The sequence below is a fragment of the Polypterus senegalus genome, chromosome 6 (genome assembly GCF_016835505.1).
Source record: "Polypterus senegalus isolate Bchr_013 chromosome 6, ASM1683550v1, whole genome shotgun sequence".
Lineage (NCBI taxonomy): Eukaryota > Metazoa > Chordata > Cladistia > Polypteriformes > Polypteridae > Polypterus > Polypterus senegalus.
The window spans coordinates 120,398,082-120,420,463 of record NC_053159.1 but is presented as its reverse complement, the minus strand read 5'-3'; the positions used below and the strand labels follow the sequence as shown (position 1 = coordinate 120,420,463).

Genomic DNA, 22,382 nt, shown 5'->3' with positions numbered 1-22,382 from the left:
CGATATTTTATTTGCCCTCTGCAACTCCAGCACTTCACTCCAAGATAAACACTGAGCACTGAGAACCTTCTTTGCGAATTGAACTGTGGAGGTGGGCTAGGGGATGGGATTGCTGCTTGTGCTGATCGACATATTTACAACACAAAAGACGCTAACGAGGAGGTGCGAAGGAATTTAAGGTGGGCTGGGATTACGAGTTTTTTCATAGGCTTTGGTAATTCTAGTGTTAAAGGCTAAAGCTCAGCTTGTAGAAGTGAAGACAACAGTTCCAACTTTATCTGCCTTCCTTCTCAAGGACTGCTCTGACTTGATACAGAAAGAGCAATACAAGGATATGAAATTCAGAGAAGATTCAGAAACTGAAAGGCCACCCAGCTCAAATCAAAGATAAAAAAAGCAGTCAATGTTAAGGGTCCAGTGTACTAGAAAGCAACAGTGAAAGGCCCAAAGAGACACGATCAGTTTCCTGAGGTGGTTCAGCAGGCATCAAGAGAGCACACCACCTTTATAAAGATCCCAAAACTGGAGATTCCAATTTGAATCTCATTTCTCATTTTAAGCTCTTGCAGTGGCCAACAGCTTTTGAGATCTCACAGTAAAGCCTGCAGCACTGGAGACGCTGTGCTGTGTGGCCAGGCCTGTCTTTAATTCTTCTAGGATGTCCTCATTTCTAACACTTACAGAAGAAGAACATTTAATGCTGTCTTCACAGGCCTGATGCCCAGAGGCAACTCTTCTTTTACACAAACATACCTACCCAGTAAGGCCACTGAATTTCAGTAAATGGAAGCAGCTGGTTTTTAGTAGGACATAAGGCGGATTAGAAGATCCTCAGGGTTTACCACTCACGAATATGCCCAGCTGTGGTCAACATTTCCCTATGCTTGATGAGAACAAGCTGGCCATCATCCTGTCTAGCATAATTTAGTCTGCAAATGGTTTGCCAGAACTTCTTTAAAATGGGCCAAGCTCTGTTGCTGCACCAAACGCCACCCACACGAGGGCCACTGGTTCAGCCGCTGATGCTCCTACTATGCTTTTGGTCTGTCAGTGCCTCCCTGACCAATGTGGAAACACTTCTGCTAACACAGCATGGAAAGCCTCTTTCCTTAGCTTGACAACTTTCATCATTACTGGTGCACATCAGTGAGTCCTTGGGGAGTCACCATGGCAGGCACCAACAACCCTTTGGCTCTGCCTTCACTACTTGGGACACAGTCACTGGGGGTCTCTGCTATACAGTAGACGTTATGATCAGATTGAGCAGAGAGCTTACAGAAGAAAGCAATCAACTGAGGTCTTACATAAACCCATCCTCTTATTTGACCACTGGTACAACATTCTGTTCATCAATGTTACTCATCGTTGATTGGTCCTTGTTTCAGAACCTGGATCTCCAGCTTGTTCTTTTCAGGCCAGAACGACAGCCCAGGGCACCCTACTCATCACTGATAAGAAAATTCGGACAGGGCAGCTGGAGAAGACAGCTACATACCTCACTGGTACTGACGTCAGGGTGACAATACAGTTCTTCAGCTCCAAGCTTCCATTCTTCTGCCCCTCACGTTAACCAATCTGGACCTCCTTTGTCTCTTCTGCTGCACACAATGAAATGAGGTAACGAAATGAGGTAGGCATCATGTCACCTTGTGAACTTTAGCAGAATGTCCTGCTTACTGTTTTGGCAGGCCAAACATACAATGAGGTTTGTAAGCGAGAAGTCAGTGTCTGTAGCATTTCAGCAACACAGTATAAAAACTGGAAAACATAAAAAGCAACACTGAAAGAAGATCTGAAGTGTCTCGGCATCAAGCTGCAACCATCACAATTAATCAGATACATTGGAGAGTTACTCAAATGGAGCTAAAGAAAAGAAGAAGAAGAAAGCAGCATGTCAACCCATTATCTTTGATCCCCATGTCGATGCACTGCTTTTACTCCAATTGTCACGCTGAACTCGCAGTTTGCCTCGTTTCCCCAGAGGCAGCTCAGTGGTGTCCCACTCCATCATTTTTCATGCGCTCTCATGCTTTTGATCACATTGACCACCGCTAGTCACTTTCTACTGTAGAGCAAGTCCTCTGTGCAGCATGGCTGTCTGCTCCAATTTGAGTTTGTCTTCACTCTGAGCTTGTCTCTTACCATGTCTTAAATAAAACTGTTGGTCCCATAATTACTGACAACATCCCATTAGAGAGGCAAAACATTATGACTTTGATGAGTCCTGATGTTGGCTGATTTAACCAAACATCTTTCTGTCTCTGACAAAAAAAAAACTTTTGAGAGGTGCCACACCTGCACTGTAGTTGCCATCCTTCAGTGGCCACTTGACCCCAAGAGAGCAGGCATTCCGACTTCCAACATTAACTCGGCCATAGTTTATAAAATAATTTCAAAAACCATGGCTGTGGGTGAATGCCAGTGGAAAGAAACACAATCATCCCAGCCATTCCTCATTTACACTTCATGGGTCAATAAGGCGAGCTGCTACACCCACAAAGTAGAAATAGGATAGGGTAGGGCAAGGAGAGAGGTCAGGGAAAAGACATTCAAGAGAGAACAAAGAATTGGGAGATCAAGTCAGTGTGGAGGAGCGGAGGCATGGTGGCGCGAGGAACGGTGCCCAGGGGTGAGTCGGCCCTATTGAGCACTCGTAGGAGCAGAGGTGGGTAGTAACGAGTTACATTTACTTGAGTAACTTTTTTAAAAAATTGTACTTCTAAGAGTAGTTTTACTGCACCATACTTTTTACTTTTACTTGAGTACATTTGTGAAGAAGAAACGCTACTTTTATTCACTACATTGGGCAACATTCGACTCGTTACTTTTTTCCATGTACAGATTACACCATATTTTTGCCAGAGAGAAGCTGCCAGTGGATCTACTGCATGACTGTTTCACAATCACACGTAGCAATAATAATCACAAGACTCAGTTTCACCAATCAGACGTAGCAACAATAATCACATGGCTCCGTTACACAAATCAGACGTAGCCATCCAGTTACATGACCCCACACAAACTGTGGTGGTATAGACACTGCCTGACTGCTGTGTTTGTGTATAGGAGAGTGGCAGATCCCGCTACAATAAATAATCGCGCTAATTCCTCTTTCAAGCTGAATAAAGATGGTGTCGCTAAAGTACTGAGACTCAGCTTCATGTTTCGGGGTGCAAGACGGAGACTTACACGTCACAGCACACACACATGGTCACAATGCTGTAGTAGACAGTATACGCTCTACAGATGTTGACTATATGAGTGAGGTACGCTGACTGACAATTGCCCACAATCCCGCAGCGAGAGAGAGAAGAACCATCAGCTCAGTTGTGATCACGTGACGCTCGGCAGACAAAGCGCATACAGACTACTCGTATTGCAAGACTTGGCTTGTTTATCAAGTCAAAATTTATTAAAAATTTTAGCTCATCTTGCAAAACACTCGCAAACCAAGTTACTCTCAATCCAAGTTTCCACTGTACATGAAAAATAAGAGCCAACTCCTGCTGAAGCTTAACCACTGGGGCACTGAGTGAAGAACAAGCACGTTTTAACCAAACATGCACAGACACAGACAGTCAAGATAAAGTGAGACTTCTTGTACGTGCACAAGCTGCCTTGTTCTAATGTTATTTTCTATCAGCTGTGTTATTTGGAGGGCAAGTGCATATGCAGTACTATACTGTCAGTGTACAGTATATCTTGTCACTGTATTTACTTTGCACTGTTCAAACATACATGTTACCTACTGTAGGTATTGGCTTCAAAAGCTTTGTTGTGAAAAACTGAGATTAGGAACTTTGTGTTATTTGTGCATCTTTATTTTGTAAAGATGTTATTTATTTGTACTCATTTTTTATTTTATTATTTGGAAATAGCAGAACTTGCACATTATTTTATATTTTTGTCTGTCTTATTACAACATTTCTAAAAAGTAAATCACTTATTATGATCAAACAATACTTTTTTACTCTTACTTGAGTAATTTTTTGGGAGAGTACTTTTTACTTCTACTTGAGTAATATTATTTTGAAGTAGCACTACTCTTACTTGAGTACAAGTTTTGGCTACTCTACCCACCTCTGCGTAGGAGCCTGAGTGGCTGAGGACTCCTACAGAGGATAATGGTGGAATACTGGAGCCATGCTGTAGGTGTCCCGGCCGCTACTAGCTGAGGTGGTTGGGATGAGAGCTGGCGTCTGACCCTGGCTGAGAAAACCCAAGGAGTGAGCAGGGAACACGAGCTATAAAAAGACACACTGGGCTTGAGGAATCCTAAAGCACTTCCAAAAATGCCCACTAGAGAGGGCTATCACTGTCAAATCCCAGCTAGTAGGACAAATAAAGAATCATATAAAATAAAAGATTTTTTTTGCAAAAGTCTTTATATATAAAATATTACCGTGGCTATCATTTGTCTGTCCAGGATTTTAAATCACCTGCAGCTATTGACATGAAATTTGGTACACGTATACCACGTGACATCTGCTGTCCGGTTTCGGGGTGATGATTGACCTCCAAGGTTATTCCTCTTTTTATTCAACTCTCTGCGGTGGACAGCAGGGCAGCCTTGCGGCGCATGTGTACGGGTGCCATTCTCATCCCTAACACCTTCGCCTTCACTTCCATCACCTCTTCATATCTTAAATCATTCTTGAGGTAGATTGAAGACTTAAGTGACAGCTTAAGTGCAAAATTAAGAAAAACGTACAAAGTAGACTAATTGCAACACAAAAACTGACAATCAGTTTTAATGCGAAAAGATGCCAACGGAAGAAGAGAAGAAGCGGGCCACTAGGGTGGAGTAAAGAAGAGCTGCTCAGGAAGCAGCAAGCACATCAACCTCTGAGCAAATGAATGGTAAACGTACAGAGAAAGTGGAGGAAAACTAGGAATGCTCAAGTCAAGTGGATTCACTGCACGTGCCATTATTGGTACTTTATAATACATGAAGCTCCAATGAACTCAAAAAGACATAAAAAAGCTGCCTGAAACAATAAAGCAATCCAAGCAAGCAACGTCCCACCCAAGGCAAAGTCAAAAAACAGAACAGAATGTCAAAAAATCCAACAATTCACAAAAAGTACAAAACATGACCCAAACACTCGCTAGCACATTCGAAATGAACTGCCAGGAATTATGGGAGACCCCCTAGATTTATAGGGCAGTGTCCGGTTCCTGGTGGTGATTGGCAGGTGGCCACAAATCACTTGACATGCAACCAAGCACACAACGCAGATAATAATCAAAGGAAACATTGACATCAACATTAACATTCAAAGATGAACAAAAAACAAGGATTAGAACCCCAGACAGAGGAGGAACCCTGGCTGAAATATAACCGGGGAGAGACAGAGGAGCTAATTGTGACTGTGCTTTCTTCTTGGTTTTATTTCACTTACTGGTCATGTTCATCTTCATGGACACGTGTGCACCGCACCTTTCAACACTTCTGGAGCTTTGATCGCTATGGCATGAACTGCACTAAGGACTCGGCTCTGAACTTTGCTGTTTGTGTCCCCATTCATCCTCATCCTGGAGACAGACGATGCCAAGGCTGGTTTACCCAGGGCATCCCAGGAATGCTTTTCTTAAACTCTCCGTCACATATACAGTAACAAACTAGAATTAAGCCACTTCAGCGACCCAATCTTCTCTTTATAGATTTAAAAAAAACAAGCATCAGGTTCAGTCATTGGAATGATGGAAACAAGCAAAGAAACAACTTTGTTCATTTTTGGCATATGGACCGTCATTTGAAGCAAATCTGAGACTCAAATATTCCATACTAGGAATTTGTACTACAGTAGAGTCTCGCTTATCCTACCTTCGCTTAACCGACATTCTGTATTAAAAAAAAAATTTAAAAAACGCATCAATCAGCAACAAGAACTGCAAATTGCGAGCGTGAGCGTAGTTTATTTTTTGTTGCTCCCGACTCTACCGCAGCTAATTACAGTGGAACCTCAGTTTGCGAGCATAATTCATTCTGGAAATGTGCACACAGTCCAAAACACTCGTATAGTATATCAATGCGAATTTCCCCATAAGAAATAATGGAAACTCAAATGATTCGTTCCACCACCCAAAACTATTCATATAAAATGATTAATACAAAATATAAAGTAAAAATAAATAAAGCAAATTAACCTGCACTTTACCTTTGAAAAGAATCATGGCTGGTGTGAGTGAGTTTCTAAACTCTTGTGGGATTCCACCCAACGGGACAACATGCGGAAGAGCGTCCCAAAGGAATCGCGTCTCCTAGCGCTGTAGCAGTTCGCCATAAAAACCAATCCGAAAAGATCGCGGACATGCTGTAAGCATCTGCCGTCGATGGGTGATTCAAGGAACATTATAAACGTGCAGGGCACAGTATTACTTTCCCCCCCGACCCTGCCTGAGTGCCGTGTCTGTGTAAAGGAGAATGGCAGATCCCGCTATAATAAATAACCGCGCTGTTGTTGTTTCAAGCTTAATAAAACTGGTGTTGCTAAAAGTACTGAGACTCAGCTTTGAGTTTTCGGGTGCAAGACGGGGACTCGCACGCCACAGCACAAACACACATGCAGTCACAATGCTGTAGTAAACAGTTGTCACAGATGTCCGGGGACACTGCCCGGCCGGGACGCCTGGATAGTCCCCGACATGGACAATATTACTCCTCGGCCACGAGAGGGCAGCTGCCCGGAGCTATTTGGGGTCCACAAGGAGGGACCTGGGACATTCATGAGAGGACGTGGCCACCGCCAGGGGGCGCCCGGACAGTGAGGGAATCCTGGATGGCAGCACTTCCGCCACACCAGGAAGTGCTGCCAGAAATAATTCCAAGAAGACCCGGAGTGCTTCCAGGTGCTTTCCTGACACTTCCGCCACACCAGGAAGTGACATCAAGGGGAGCACCTGGGGCTCATCCGGGTCATGATAAAAGGGGCCGCCTCCTTCTAGTAGACGAGCCAGAGTTGGGAGGAAGGAGACGAAGCTTGTGAGGAGGAGGAAGGAGGTCGAGAGAGAGAGAGAAAGAGAAAGAAAGAAGAAGAAGAAGAAAGGAAAGAGAGTTGGTGAGAGAAGGGATTGTGGTGCAGTGGAAAAATAAAATAAAGGAGTGTGCTTTGGACATCCTGGTGTCAGTCTGTCTGTGTTTGGGGGTACGGCTTCCACACAGTATACGCTCGTACGGATGTTGACTATATGAGTGACGGAGTTAAGGCTCTAGAAACTCCAATTACTTACATTGAGCAACAAGAAGAAGCTACAGGAATCGACATAATGATGCTACAAAGATGGCGAGACTTGACAGCGAAGAAACAGCACTCGTCAGGAAAGCAGACTACAATCAAAAATGTCTTTAAATCATCACAGGACTGAACTTTTTAAGTACAGTACATACAGTATTTAACTTCAGACAATTCTGTAACTGTAAGTTAATTTTTTCAGTTAATTTATTCTGTTGTTTTGTTGTAAAACATGATTATTAGGTTTGTAATGTGTAAAATTATAACACAGTCTGAAGTTTAATAGGCTTTTTCTTAACAGCTGCCATTATCCAACATTTTCGCTTATCCGACGTTCTTCCGGCCCGTTTATGTTGGATAAGCGAGACTCTACAGTAATTTGAAAATATGAGTTAAAATTTGTGGTGAGTGCCCGTTTGTTTCCACATGAGAGACATGATGATATGACACTTACGTTTACTTGCACTTTTGCTGCACTGAACACAATACTGACAAGTGTTCATAAATACCCCATTGGCCGTGATGTTGTGTTGCACAGCTCCCTCACGACTCTGCTTGATGGCTTAGCTGAAAGGTAGGCAGCCCGGGGTTGAGAATTTCATTGGACAAAACCCACTCAGTTTAATGGACCCTTGAAAGTTTCCAGTCCAAATTTCAGAAGGGCTTTCCCTGCAAGTGACGTGCAAACATGGCAGAGCTTGGTGGCACTACTGGAGAAATTTAAAATTTTCAGCTAAATTCTGATGATTCCACCTGCACTATTTATTAATTTTAAAACTTTTTAGTAGTCTGGCATGAATTTTACATCCCTATTTCACACACCCATTTATTGCTGAAAAGCTCCAAACATTTTGCCTTTCATATTTTAACAGATAACAGAAGCTGACTGCCACCACGCTACTTTGGCCCAGTGTGTATGAGGTGCACCCCACAGTGGACTGGCACCCCCCCATCCTCCATTGTTACTGAAAACCACCCTCCTATGAGCCTGAATGGAATTATGCCATTTTTAAAATCTTTTATTTTTATGATAATGGAGCGATTCTTCTAAATTGAAACTACTCTTTGCCCAGGTCTGTCTTTTTCCTTTACTTCAGTCGGTAATTTGTATTAAAAATATTTTGAACAGCATGGAATCATTTCTTGCCCGCACTTGTCTTATTTGGACTCCTTTTTCCCGGTACTTTGACTTAAGTCTTGATCTCTTATTTATTTTATAACAGGAGAGGTTGGCACTTGAAAAAACAACAACAACAACAACATTTATTTATATAGCACATTTTCATACAAACAGTAGCTCAAAGTGCTTTACATATTAAAGAATAGAAAAATGAAAGACACAATTATAAAACAAAATAAATCAACATTAACATCGAATAAGATTAAGGATCAATGGCCAGGGGGGACAGAAAAAACAAAAACTCCAGACAGCTGGAGAAAAAATAAAATCTGTAGGGATTCCAGACCATGAGACCGCCCAGTCCCCTCTGTGCCATTTATCGGAAAAAGCCAGAAATAAAAAGACAAAAGAAAGACAAATGAAGAACCCCTGCCGCCCTTGTGAGTCTAATTCGGATGGCTTATGCCGCTGTCTGCCTGACGATGAGGGTTACCCACTTGCCCACGACTCGAGCACCACAACAAAACACTACCTCTCTTCAATTGGCCCAAAGTTAGTGGGGCACTTTAAACCTCCTTCTGGAGTCACTTCATGGCAGACAACAAAATCATATCCCACAATCGAGAGATGGCTCTTCGGTGGCAGTAAGATAACCAGGAAAAGTGCCCAACTTCTCTCCCTACTGTCCTCTAATGGGATGAAGGGTAATAACAGGCATCCTACCAGTCTTACCCTCTAAAGGGCGTCAAGTTCTGAGTCGTCGCACCTTTGAAGAACTCACTCCCTTTAGCAGCCACGAGATGTTCAGCCCTCCATGTCCCCCCTCTCTGTATAAAAGCAGATGGTCCCGACATTTGAAGGGGTGCCTGTCCTAGAACAGATTCCTTCTTGGGTGCTCCACATTCCCTGTCTCTCATGTCTGGGTCGTCAAGTACGATTTCAAGGCTCCCTACTGAATGGCAGCTCCCATTCCTCTCACATTGGCATGTCAGTTTCCTTGCCCACAGCCAGTTTAAGGTTTACCTTTTTTCTTAGGGCCTCACTGGTGCCAGCTTTGACTCTTTTTGTCCAGTAATGAAAACCTCCGGCAATTTGGGAATTTGAATCGGATGGTATTTTTAATAACAGTTGCCACAGTACCTGGAAGACAGATAATAGAATATTTGAATAATATTTGCTATCTCTTGCCCTAGGTGTACTTTCTGGGCCTTTCCTCTGTATTCGCGTGGGTCTATTTCTCAAGTTTGTCCCAGTGAAGCCCACTTCCCACTTTTCTTACCTCCTGTCAGGTTTTATACTTTCTGTCTTTGAAGGCGATGCTCTCAGTGTGTGTCCAATGCCTTTACTCCTCCCCCTTTGTCACAGCACCAAAACCCAACTGACCAATCAGATTGCTCTGAGGGACTGGACACACATATCTTAGTGTTTGTTATTACTTTATATAGTAAATAATTGCCCCGCAAATCTAATACACACCAACGTCACATGACATTCTCACCCCATTTATTTAGTACTTTTTCAAGTAACAAGTTTTGTCCTAGAGTTGTCAGGCAGATTCTCTCACACTGTGCCAGCAAAGATACCAGCCACCTTAGAGAGGCTGCCCACTACTGTCTAATGTTAACTTAAGAACAGACAGTAAGACTGGCAATTGGCAACACTGAAGAGATGTTGATTTTTACTTTTAGGTACTGCATTACTGGAGTAGGGCATGCACTGGAAAAAAAGAGCAAAATAAGAAGGGAATGTTTCTCACAAATTTAAATGCTACTCAAAGTTTCACCCTGATTTGTCTCAACAGCTCCGCAACAGCAAGGCAAACCACTTGTGTGTCGATCAGGGAATAAAAGACAATCACACCGCCATCCTGTACCCATGCCATGGATGGGGACCACAGGTAAGTGAGTAGCCATGTGTTGTAGTGGTGAGTGGGTCAGTGTCAGTGTCATCTGTCTGTTTAATGCATTTTATTGTGATGGAACCGTGAGGTGGAGGAGAAGGAGGAGTAATGAGTGAGCTTAGTCATCTGCTCCTTTGATTCCAATGTAAGCATGCGTGCTTATTGTATTAGAGTTTTATTGGGCAACAAAACATTTTTAATGATCTAACTAGCTGTGCTACCCATGTAAGATGGTTTGAAATCTACAGAATTTAAGGCAGATCTCTGCTTTAACATTTGCATTGCACTATGCAGTGCATATCACTCTATTATATGCCATTTGTTATGGGATTTGGAAAAGCAATCTTAACATTTGTCATGCGCCACCTGTTGGAATGACAGAAATATAGCAACTGGACAGACACACAAACAGACTCAGACACTTTATACTTTCAGTGTTCACAACAAACCGAACAACAGTGCTAAATGTCTTTTTGCTTGATTTGTTTTTAGTCTACCCATATCATCAGTGTGTGAAATACCCTGTGGTAATTAGGGGGTCCTGCTAGTGTTCAGTTATTGGTGGAACACTGAAATCTTACTCTTGTACTTTGGAATATATGCTAGTTTATAGCTATAAACTCCATCAGTTTGGAGATACCCACCCATCTTAAGTAGACCGATCACATTCTCCATGCGTACCCTCTTAGCAAACCAAAGCCAAGCCACCTTGTACAAGCTGAACCCAGAAGAGCCACTCCACTGCCAAGGAAGAAACCCAGCATTCATTTTGAGAAGAATGGAAGACAGAAAGACATTTATTAAATAACAATGGCTCTCTGGCTGTGTATGCGGGTGCAGAATACACTCTTAAAAATAAAGGGGCCAGAGAGGTTCTGCAGAGCGATGCCATAGGGGAGCCATCTGCGTGAAGGTTCCAGAAAAAAAATTATCGGGAGTGCGCTCCCCTCAACCTTCTCAGGTACTGAGATAGAGGAAAAGGTCATCAGAGCCACTTCCAGTAGCTCAGTATTTCTCAAATATCGTACCTCGTTGTTTCTCAGCATTACTAATCGATAATATCCATCCATTATCCAACCTGCTATATCCTAACTACAGGGTCATGGGGGTCTTCAGGAGACAATCCCAGCCAACACAGGGCGCAAGGCAGGAAACAAACCCCGGGCAGGACGCCAGCCAACCACAGAATCGATCATATCGATACACAATCATTTATCTCAATTTATAATCAAACTTCATATTTTAATGAAAAGCTCGAAAACGGTGGTGGAATTGTTTCATGATTACACATGCATTACGTGTAAAGTAAAAAGAGTTATAGTCACCTAAAAACATAGAAAAAGTGTTAGTACAGTATTATATATTTGTTGTAATAAATTGCTATAGGTAAAACTGCATTTAGCTACATTTAATTATGATAATGATGGCAGAAACTAAAAAAATCATAAAATTAAATGTATTACCAGGAACACGACAGGGACGCATGTAGCTTATTGTTCCCATTACATCTTTACATGGCATGTCAATGTTTACACGTCATTGTTAAACTGATGATTATAAATTAAAATAAAATTAATAACAGTTATTGAAAGAATATGCATTATATTGAATACAGTTTTTAATATTGTGTACATATTTATCTTTCCATGCCACAAACAATTTGGATGGTTGTCTATATGAAATAGTACTTCCGGTTGAGTAGTTTTTCTGAAATGTCATATCTGTTTGCTTTTTATCATTATAAATTTCTATATAAAATTTGAATCATCTCTCTGTAACTGCAACCATAATTTACCCGGTTGACGGAAGTGGCCCAAGAGTTGATGGGATTCCTTATTTTTGATATAAAGAAAGAGAGAGAGAGGTTACTGTAGGAGCGCACGCTGATACAGCGCATTGCCGCACCCACCACGTGACAAACCAACTCAGGATCCCCAGATTAGGACCCGAGTGCAGCCACGCAATGGGTGACACCTCAGCACCACACTAGTTCAGATGGAATGGAACCAGTGTGAGGTTTGTAATGGAGGCCGGAGCGCCAATTCTCCCATCAACCCCCAGATTTTTCCCTGCAGGTTGGAGACCCTGCTGCAGGGCTGGTTGCAATTTAACGTCCTACCCAGGATGGAGCAGGTTAAGGGCCTTGCTCCTTGCTTTTGGCATTTTACGGGATTCAAACCGACAACCTTCTGATTACCAGCGCAGATCCCTAGCCTTAGAGCCACCACTGACATACTGTAAATTTTGTGAATTTCCCCTTGGGATTAATAAAGTATCTATCTATCTATCTCTATCTATCTATCTAAATCTCACTGACTGACCAAGTCAAAGCGTTTTCAAGTTATCGTGTTTACACGCAGATGGACAGAATTTCAAAAATGGTATTTGCGGACTCGGGAAGGTCTAAAACATAAAGATCTTGAGGTTGAATTTTTACATGATTCCTCTACTTTCTCTGTACTATGTATACGACAAAGTTTAAAGAAAAGCTTCATTCCTTTAGATCTGTAACAGGCTTCATATAACCATGATTAGATGGTGACAGATTTGTGAAATACCGATGGCTCGTGATTTTAAAAGGACTCTTCCCACATACATCCAGTAATACAGTTTTCTTAATGTGATAATGTCCTCACCCTACCATACATTAAAGATTTCATTTTTTTTTTCTACATATTGGAAAGTTTTTCATATGCAGTGAACCTTTCTCAGAGTGAAATGGTGCCTTGTGAAGCGGTAGCTCTATGAGGAACCACACAACCCAGAAAAGAACCATAAGGTGCCATGCCAGAGCCAGCATTTGTAAGAGTGTGTTGGCAGAGAGCTGGGTGTGCGCTGAAGGTGTGCATCGAGATACCTGGGTGATGGAGGACATGGCACAAAGTTCGCTGGTACATTAGAGATGGTACATCCCTGGCCAAGTTTAGCAGAGACGTTCAGTCTCATTGACCTAAAACAGAACAGTTTTATTATGCGGTATGAACTCGGCTTCCCAAAAACCGTGGAGTTGTCTGCACACAAGAACACCTCCTCAGACTTATAAAAGAATGCCTGATTGAAGTGAATTTTTAATTTCAAGCTCATCAGTGTTAAATATGAGCCCAAGACCCCTGTCCTAGGACCCCCCATTTCATACATTATACAGTATATTGGTTTGATATTATTTTCTATTCTAGTAAATAGCTGGGGACACCATTAAGCCCAAATATAGAGAGGCTAAGTAGAACAAGCCATAATATGATCCATGCAGATGGACTCTGCTCAGAGATGATAAAATAAAATCAGAATCGAGGGTCGATAAGCCGGCAGGAGAAGAGAGCTAGTAACCAGCCAAAACACAAAAATGCAAATCCACAGAGCAAAGAAAGAGTCCTAACCCTAACCTCTACTAAGGTGCGTCATTTAGGTGCCTCCTACACTCGAAAGATATTGACAAAGAATGGTGAACGGGCATTCATCGATCGAGAACACAGATGGATGTGCGCTGCTATTTGAAATAATGAAGACACAACGAAGTCACAAGCATCAGGATGACTAAATGCGTGAATGGCAACCAGATGGACGCGACCATCAGAAATGAAACAAATTGTCGTCACGATACCCTAATCAAAATGCAAATAAAATAAAAACGTCATAACTATTAAAGTCTGAGCAACAGAGAATGAAAATGACAGTATCAGTGCCGGAAACAGTGGCATCGGGAGGGAGAGTCTAGAGACTGCAGCCCCTGATAGATATGCTATATAAATTACGTATATCAACATACTCGACACCCCATAAAGGGGGCTAAACCGTCATATCTTTGAAATGCCCCTGACTGGGAAATGACGGAAGCTCCCCCAGTTCCCTACTGTCATTGGTTGTTTTCCCCTGGGCCCATTCATCTTCATTTATTGCTTGGCATCATTATTTGAGCTGCAGTAGAGGACTATCGAGGGGCCTGTGCTCCAGCATTGTAGTCACCAGTCCTTCATGGACTCTTTTTATTTCTAATGGTTCAGCGCTTTTGACTTTTTCTTTGCCCTTTTTGGATTCTGTCTTTGCTCACTGATGTTGCATCTCCAGTGTTGAATGTCTCTATTCTACTGGCACACAAACCGCCAGTGGTACACCGTTAATTACACTCATTTTGCTACTTAACCCTTTCCATTCATGTTCTGATGGCAGGGCACTCCTGTACTCACTCAAATCAATTTAGAGGCACCTACTTGTCTCTGAGAAGTGGAGTCCTCAGGAAAATGCCATGTGGGCAATGAGAGAACAAGCAAACTCCCACCAGGCCTGGAGGTCTGAGACTTGCCTGTGGGGCAGTAGCACTGGCCACCTCACCCCCTGTGCTTCCCCGTCAAAGCCAAGAGCCCTTTGGAAAGCCTGAATCTGAACGACCCTGGGTTGTTTTTCAGCAGCCCTCGTGTCCTTGATGGTCAGTCTCAGATGGGTTGATGTCCTGCATATTCAAGCCATGATGACGTATGGCAAAATCTTTGTTACTTAATTGAAATCTAGCAGGTCTGGCTGCACCTCTCAAGACCCTGTCTGCACTTGTCCAGGATGTTGTGCTTGTTCACCTCGAGCGGTGCCTCTGTTTAGTTCTCATCAGGACTTTCCCAGGGGATGCTGGGCTCTTTCATCCCCACCCTGAATAACAGTCTAATTAAAGTGAGAGCACCGAGCTGCTGAAGAAGCTCCCTCCCTCTCCGGAAGAAGTAATCAAAGACAGCTCAGTTTTGGTGACAGGCTGGATTAATGACGGGGTCTACAGAGGATCAGCCAGGTCCCAATTTATCTGTATGATTATCTTTTTATGTATTTATGCACATTTTTTTGTTGTTGTTGTTTTCATGCGCATCGTCAAACAAGAGCTAATGTGCTGCAACAGAAGCGTCCCTTGGATCTCTTCTTCCTTAAATGGAAAGTAAACAGCAGCCATCAGCAAAGGAAGAGCATTTCTCTAGACGGCCCCAAGGAAGGCCTTGTTTGAAGTCTTCTTTAGATGTATTATTTATGCAGTCTGTCACTAGAGGAAGACGCAGCAGTCAAAGCTCTTTGAACGCTGCAGCAGCCGCATCTTGGAAGGACCTGTGGCTGCTGTTAAGACTTTGGGCCAAGTAGCACTCTGAGCCTGGCAGAGGTGCAAGAGGCCAGGACATCAAAATTCAGGTTCTCTCCCCTTACCAAGATTGTGCTTTAGGGCTCCTTTTTCCGATCCCAGTCACCTATTAAAAGAAATGAAATCTGCACAGCCCACTCTTCTCACAAGCCCTCCTGCTATGGCCGTTCCACCTTCTTCTCTTCTACCCATTGACCACACAAACACAGCTAATCTGCTGATGGTGTCAGTCTGGGAAGATTTTATATCGTTAGTTCAATACGGGGCTTTGAAAACAAAGATTATTTTATATCGTGGATCTCTACAGTGAACTCCATCCCAAGGAGCTATCCTGAAATGAATTTCATTTAGTTTATTTTTGACAGTCACTGAGTGTTGTAAGAAGTTTATAGATTAGAAACTTTACAGATTACCAATTTGTTTAAAGTGAGTAACACAAAGCAGTTCCAAACTGATTCAATCAATCAATCAATCAATCAATCAATCAACATTTATTTATATAGCACATATTCATACAAAAAAATGTAGCTCAAAGTGCTTTACAAAATGAATAGAAAAATAGAAGACACAATAAAAAATAAACATAAGTCAACATTAATTAACATAGAATAAGAGTAAGGTCCGATGGCCAGGGTGGACAGAAAAACAAAAAAACTCCAAAGGCTGGAGAAAAAAATAAAATCTGTAGGGGTTTCAGACCAAGAGACCGCCCAGTCCCCTCTGGGCAATCTACCTAACATAAGTCAAACAGTCCTCTTTGTATTTAGGGTTTTCGTGGAAGGACCTGATGATGATGGTCACGTAGACTTCTGGCTTTCAGTCCATCAATGTTGGTGCATCATGATGCTTTGAGTAGGTGGTGGCAACTCTGAATTGTGGGTAAACGTGTACTGGATTCATATAAACAGAACCTAACAGTAATGAGCCATTAACTTTATTGTCAAACTAGGGCCAGTTGGCGCTGGGAGCCAGTGCAGCAGGTTGAAGTGTGACGTCTCCATCCACTCAGCCCACTCGTCATTCGGTTATTTATGGTGTATGTCCAGCTAACCTCACGAGGACAGGGGGCCATACTGGTCAACACCCCTTCAAAAATTCACTTTTACACTGAGCACCGGGTCGCTCGTCTTGTTCGCGTAAAAGTTCTTCAAGTGCGCCTCTTTCTTAAAACTTTGCTTTTCAGCCACATCATTGTGAACCATTTTGGATTTGGCCACTGGTGGGTTGCAAGTTGCTATTGTTTATATTGGAAATGGGTCACGGTGGGTCACTGCTCTGATGAATGTGCTCAGTCCCACCCCCACTTTGACGACTGCACGCAATTCACGTAGGTGGACCACCCAAGCCCACCCCCCAAGCTCTCTCATGCTTGCGCTAATCACTTTAGCAACACGCGCCCCAACACACTTTGGTGGTGTGCTAAGAAACACTTGTGGGATCTTGAAATACCCCAAATACGATTGCGTTAACTGTGCACTGGGGTAGCCAGTTCATGTTTATGGTATCTTCTGTTCATCACAGGGCCCACTCGTGCGCACATCCACACCAGGACATTTAATATTAATACATGTGAGATGTGGCGGTATACCCTATGTAGGCAAAGTGAGAACATGCAAACTCCACACAACTGGGCCCCAGAATGCTAAATCCATGAGGCAACAGCATTAACTACGATCACACTGTACCACATTTACGTTAATTAGCAACTCTGAATTGTGGGTAAACGTGTACTGGAACACCATTACTTTTCATCCAGGGTCGGTTCCTTCTTTGCATCCAAAGCTGGCAGGATGAGCTCTCCCAATCCTGTAACAGAAAGTTCAGGTTAAAAATGTCTGAAAAGAGGACATTCCTTTCCTTGAAGATGATTTGTTCACTTCTTTTTTCACTCCATTTTCATTCTGGAGTCTGTTGTTGAACTCATCTCCTTGTGGCCACAGCACTTTTACACAATGGCAGCCCAGTGAAGGTTGCGTTTGTGATTTGGTGTCAGTTTTCAAAGACGTCACATGCCTTCTGCCTGATTCCACGGACATTCTGGTCATTTATTACGTCTTCTTTCCTGTTTAAATTGCTGAATTCTGTTTTATGATTTGATAAACCTACACAAACCAGGACCTGGAGAATACTGTCCACTTTTCTAGGTAATTGTGTAGAACAGGGACTTTCATAATAGCTGGTCTATATTTTCTATATATTTTTTATAGGTATTTTAATCTATATATATATATATATATAAAATTCTTTTTGCGTTTGAAACAGAAATTGCATATGACCACGCGAAATGGAAATTATGTATGACCACAGAACATATTATACAGGAACTAATCAATTCGTCTGAGGACGCCATTTTTATATCGTCTTTAGAAATTGCAAGCATTTGTGTGAGAGTTATTTTACTGATATTGAAAAGAAGTAAACACAAACACGCCGATGTATCCCATAGAAGTGCACCCCGCGTCGCCCTCTCCCAGCCCTCCTCTCTGGACTCCAGTGCTGAGCCGTCTGCTGCCAGGCTCGTTCTGACAGAGAAGTTTTATTTATTCGCCCAAGTGAGTGTCGTGGAAACTGCCACATTATAACTTTTTTTTAATTGGCAGTACTTGAAAGTAGAAGAGCTTTGCATCTTTCTGCTTTTTAACTGCGCCAAGCTGTTGAAGACCGCCTTCAGCGGCGAGGGGTCGTGACAACAAAGTGGATGCTGGAAGGTGCGGAATGTCGGGCTGCTCTGCCAGGTTGACAGCTTAGCAGTTTCGGGCAGCGTCCTCTCTTTTCGCACCGTTTGTGACACTTCGAGTGCCCCGTCGGCTCCTTGGACAGTGGAAATCTTTGCGAATGAGTGTAATCAGCGCCATCGAAGCGTGACTCTCTTGGTAAATTGTGGTGCACGGCTACTTACTGTCCCTTAAGGTGAGTTCAGGTCACTAAATCCCCGCAACATTCAAGGTTGCTTTTGTGATGAATTCTTTTAAGAAGATGGAGGGTTTACATCTAAGAAGATGTACCGTCCTCTTCATGTAAAGTATTGGACTTGGGAATTGTTTGGACCTTCTGTCCGTTAAGCACAGAAGGGCAACGTCCACATTTCTCAGAATAATTTTTCTCTTAAATCACAGGCACGTAGCGCAAGGTTGTCAGGCAGGTAGTTTACTCGAAACCACTGCTGTAGTACTCAATGTGTCTTTAATTCTTAAATGTTAATGTTTTACTGTTTAATAATTTATATGCTTCTTGTATTTTCTTACTACTTACTACTTAATAACTTATTTTATAAATACATTTTATTTTTTTCCCTTGCACTCAGTGAGCGAAGCCACTGGGTAATCAGCTAGTATAATATATATTTCACGTACACTTTAAATACTTGTTTTTTTGCATTTTGTGCATTGGCAGGTGAGATGAGTTACTCCCAATGGTGTTCCTCACACCATTTCACTTGAGATTATTCATCTGTTGTGAGTCCGTAACGTTGCGTGTTGTACCCTTGCTAAGTCGGACAGGCATGCGAGTGCCCGATGTTACAACACGTGAGGGTTTGTTCATCTCAGGTGTGAACTGTGCAGCTGGCCTTGCGCTTTCCACTTGAAAGTTTTCGGCACGAGGGCAGGAGTGTGCAGATTGCCCCTTACATTGTTTAAAGACTCCCTCAGATTACAGGCACACTGTACCGTCGTTTCAGCTTATGGCCACATGCAGTCAGCGGTTGACACTGATTGTGCTGCCTGCTGCTTTGTAGTACATCACCATTGGCATCAGGCCACGTTTCCTGTCATTCATAGCTGGGTTTGGTTCACTTGGCTGTCCTGCTGAGACCATCGTTTATCCAGAGAGTTTGCCCGTTTGCCTAACGCACTAATCCACATCACACTGTTCTTTCTGTAGGAAGTTTCATCTTGCACCACCGTGGCTCCTTCAAACTGTGAATTGACTCCAAAAATCAAAGGAGGCATCTTTCAAAGCTATGAATCCAGCAGTGACTGCCTGAGGCGACTTGGATTGCCAGGAGCAATGCTTTTTTACAGAAGCTTCAGTAACATCTCCTAGATCTAGGAAGCTGCACTTTCTACTCGCTTCAAGTGCCATGTGAGCCTCAGGCAGTTACTTGTTGGCAGTACGTGCCAAGGTGCTGGACAAGATCCCAGCTGGTGACTCATGTGCATTTCCAGTCGTCTGCTATCCAGACCTGATGATATGGCTTTGAGATGAAGCTTCTGATAGTGAGGTGCATGAGCCTTGTTTGTCACATCAACACCATTCACTGGGCCCCTCGCAGGGCATTGTGTTGTACAAAAGGGCTGATCAGCAGGATGGCAGCAATTATCTTCATCTCCGCAAGAATTTCCTGCTCTATGCAATGAGTTTTTAAATTTGAATTTAAAAGATGGAGGATTCAGTGTTTGCACAGGCCAGAAGACAGACAGAAATGAATAAATCCATAATCCATCATCTGCACCCACTCAGTACTATCAGGCCTGCAGCAGGATCCAGCCCTGGAGGGGGTGCCACTCTATCACAGGGTTCATTTATGCACTGAAACAAACAGGGACAAGTTTGAGTTAAACTAACACACGTGTCTTTGGGTTGATACAGGGAGAACATGCACGCAGCACACAGACAGGCTCAGGATTTAAAGCCAGTCTCCAGGAGCTGTGAGGCTGCATGCTGGAACATACATGGCATACATTTCACAGTGTAAGTCTGCCAAAAAGATGCTGCTTTCCCAGAGATCTGCCGCCATCTGGGGCATGTAGTGTGGAGCCTTTGCTTCAAGCACAGATGGCCACACACACACATATGTAAGGCAGCACATGGCAGGTACTCTGAGCTTCTCTCCTGCCTCTTTAACTTGGTGTTTTCTTGATTTAATTTTGATGAAAGAATCAGAAATGCACAATAGGCATTAATAAAGGAAAATAAAGGCAGCACAAAACAAGAAGCCAGGATTCCCACTGCACCATGATGAATTTATTTTGGGACAATTTGTTTTTTCACAATTGGTATCAGTAAACCCTTTTTTTTCCCTGTTTTTCAGCTTTGTAGATTGACTAAGGAAGGCTTCCTGCATGTGGGATCCCTGGGAAGTACGAGGCTTAGCGAGGACACACGCTGCCTGGTAGATGATGGCGCCAACAAGTTCCCTCAGCTGCTAAACTGCGAGAAGATCAGTAATGTCCGACAGAGAAGCTGGCACTTTAAACAGGTGGGTGGGAGAAACCAGGAAGACGCTGATGTTCAGTGAGCACTCGGAGCAGGGCAACTGAGTGCCTGACACACAAATCTATTTCAAGACATTATTTAAGAGGAGTCGATGCTAACCTGCAGTAACTAAGGTTTCTTGTCAGCTCACTATTGAGTGATTTTTACAAATATCAGCGGGACTGCTCTAGATAGATAAATAGATAGATAGACAGACAGACATGAAAGGCAGTATAAGATAGATAGATAGATAGTATCGCTCCCTTAAACCCTCCAATCAAACGTCAGACACCAAATAAAAGTCCAAATGTTGACTTTATTTATACACAACAGTGCACAAAGCACCTTCTCCTCCACAATACTCATTAATTCACTAATCACAATAACAATAATAATAATAAACTAATCCACCACTCCCAGACGCGTTGCCCTCCTACCACCCAGCTCAGCTCAACGCTCTGGTGTCTCTTTCAGTCTTTTATAGTCCTTGTCCCGGAAGTGTTTTGCCCTCTCTGTCCATGTGACTAGGAGCACTTCCGGGTTCAGATAAAAATCCTTCTTCTTTACCCCGGAAGCATGTCATTCCCCTTGTCCAAGTGTACTTCCGGGGCGTAGGGAAAATAGTCGCTGCTCCTCCCTGCAGCTCCTTCTAGTGGCCCCCATGGTATCCAGCAGGGCTGTAAAGGAAAACTCCAATGTCCATAATTCCCTGCTGGCATTCAGGGCACCTCAATGCTGCAGGGAGGGCTCCACCTGGCGGCGTGGGGGTATTGGCCGGGATAAACGGCCGGCCATCCATCACAATAGATAGATAGATAGAAAGACAGTCTAAGATAGATAGATAGATAGATAAATAGACATGAAAGGCAGTATAAGATAGATAGATAGATAGATACATAGATAGACAGACAGACAGACAGATAGATAGATAGATAGATAGATAGATAGATAGATAGATAGATAGATAGATAGATAGATATCGCTCCTTCATACCTACAGCGGCTGATATTTAACACTAATTTGTCATAAGGAGTATGTGCAGAATTGTTCATAAAGGCCATCAGCTTTATCTTCACTCTTCCCTTCACTACTGCCTGGTGGTCAAGAGCAAGACTCTTAACTGGGCCTGACCATTTAATTAACTTTGGAGGGCCTCACTTGAAGTGATGATATCAGTCAAGCACAGCACAGTGTAGAAAATCACACTGGCCATCACAGAGGTATAGAATTTACAATGGACATCACTAGCTACATTAAAGGAACACAGTCTCCTAAGAAAAAAGAGATAGATAGATAATGATCAGTAATATAGATAGATAGATAGATAGATAGATAGATAGATAGATAGATAGATAGATAGATAGATAGATAGATAGATAGATAGATAAAAAAGAGCTGGAGAGCTGTGAGGAGCGCACCATGTAGCTTTTGAGCACCTTGCCTTCATTTTGACTTTTTCATTAAGCTGGATACGTAGCAGTAATTATGTGTACAAAGGACTGTGAAATTCTTACTTGTACGTCCAACCAAATTACAACACGTCACCACTCTCCAGCACCATTTATATCAATGGACTAAAATCCAGAGCTTTGCTGTAATTATTAGGAAACCCAAGTCAGCTAACCTGTGAAGTTCTGCATATAGTGCATAGGAGCTTTCTGAACAAAGCCGATAAAACGGTGTCACTCTCTTTTGGGACCCTTAAACGCTGTGCCAATCCGTGGCTCACATAGCCTGCAGGCCAACAACCCCAAGTACATAACTACGGGCAGAGTTGGCTCTAACATTTTTGCTGCCTTAGGCAAAGTTGTAAATGGCATC

At 42.9% G+C, this 22,382-nt stretch overlaps 1 protein-coding gene across 1 annotated transcript in view; it reads left to right on the top strand.

Annotated features, from left to right (window-relative positions):
* Positions 1–22,382, top strand: part of galnt17 (polypeptide N-acetylgalactosaminyltransferase 17) — a 163,144-nt gene that overhangs the window by 128,942 nt on the left and 11,820 nt on the right. The window contains exons 9-10 of the mRNA XM_039756995.1: positions 10,157–10,252; positions 20,398–20,565. Of these exons, the coding sequence (XP_039612929.1) occupies positions 10,157–10,252; positions 20,398–20,565 (264 nt within the window). The remainder of the gene's footprint in view (positions 1–10,156; positions 10,253–20,397; positions 20,566–22,382) is intronic.